The sequence below is a fragment of the Aplysia californica genome, unplaced genomic scaffold (assembly GCF_000002075.1).
Source record: "Aplysia californica isolate F4 #8 unplaced genomic scaffold, AplCal3.0 scaffold00020, whole genome shotgun sequence".
Classification (NCBI taxonomy): Eukaryota; Metazoa; Mollusca; class Gastropoda; order Aplysiida; family Aplysiidae; genus Aplysia; species Aplysia californica.
In genome coordinates, this window is record NW_004797290.1 from 1165515 (window position 1) to 1166857 (window position 1343).

General features: G+C 41.5%; 1 protein-coding gene across 1 annotated transcript in view; it reads left to right on the forward strand.

Annotated features, from left to right (window-relative positions):
- The first annotated feature begins 828 nt into the window (after nt 1-828).
- Nucleotides 829-1343, forward strand: part of LOC101863711 (beta-hexosaminidase subunit alpha) — a 23492-nt gene continuing 22977 nt past the window's right edge. Inside the window, exon 1 of the mRNA XM_005090643.3 lies at nt 829-1168. Within this exon, the coding sequence (XP_005090700.1) occupies nt 879-1168 (290 nt within the window). The 5' untranslated portion in view covers nt 829-878. The remainder of the gene's footprint in view (nt 1169-1343) is intronic.

The window sequence follows — 1343 nt, forward strand, 5'->3', positions numbered from 1 at the left end:
TGTGTGTGTGTGTGTGTGTGTGTGTTTACCCCATTCTCTCTCTCTACCTCTCTCTCTCTCTCTCTCTCTCTCTCTCTCTCTCCAAGGGACAATTGAAACATCTTTCGCCCTACTGTCGACGAGTGTCGAAGTCACAAAAACACGGGTCAATAATTTCGTAGGGCTGTGGAACATGCAGTTGCGAGCGCCGTAAAACCCTCTACTATATATATATATTTTAAAAATAGTGCTGTGGAAGCGTATTGAAGCGCGTACGCTTCCCGAACAGTCCAGTGTTATTGACGCGTACGCGTCCCGAACAGTCCAGTGTTATTGACGCGTACACCAGCCAAAAAAGAACTAGGCTTACGAAGAGTATGTAGAATATACCTGGTCTATGTACATGTAGATCTATTATAATTTATTGTTTGATGCTTTATACTTTATACAAAAGTTGCCAGATAATTTCCAATGCACAATCAGAGAGTATAGATCTAGAGATCTAGATAAAGACTATACTCTGTAGCCTATTGACATCGTGATCGATCTACCCAGTTAAAAATTGTCATCAATTAGAATATAATATGTACATTTATAGGCCCTACTGAAAATTGAAGGGGAAAAATCGAAATTGCTATAGATATATACTAGACTACTAATTTTTTTTCTTTATTAGATCTAGGTCTAAAGGTACGGCTTTAGCGTGGGTCCATCAAAGATAGGCCTAAGCAGCGAAATTGGAAAAAGTCAAGACACCAACCGCTTGCCGCTTGACATGACGCATGCGTCTTTTATTTTAGGCCTATTTTTAGACAAGAAGGCGGGGATCACATGATCTTTGTCACATGACTTAAGAAAGCTGTTCAGCAGTCAGCACTCGCCATAGTTTGCCTGGCAAAATGGAGAATACTTCCAAGTTCAGCCTGATAGTTCTGTTTGCCGTCTTTGCAGTTGTCTGCGGTTTGCGAAATGAAGACGTTTCAAATGTCGAGACTTTACCGACTGTTCAGACAATGGGCCAGCCTTGGCCAATGCCTAATATGTACGAAACATCGAACGTTGTCTTGACTGTTGATGAAAACTCGTTTCAATTTCAGACTGCTGGAACCTTTGATTGTGCGATATTGACAGATGCTTATAAAAGATACGCAAAGTTGACATTTGGAGGCTATATCTCCAATCGCAAAAGGTGAGTGGTCTTTTTGAAAAGTTACCTTTTCTCATTTCTTTGTTGTTTTGATTGGTTCTCAAAATGCCGTGGCTCGCCGTGAGTATAGAAAAAGGCCACCTCTATTCTCACCCGGAGTGAGAATAGTGCAGGCGAGTCTTGTGGCTATTCTCACCCGGTGCCCGTTCACCAAATT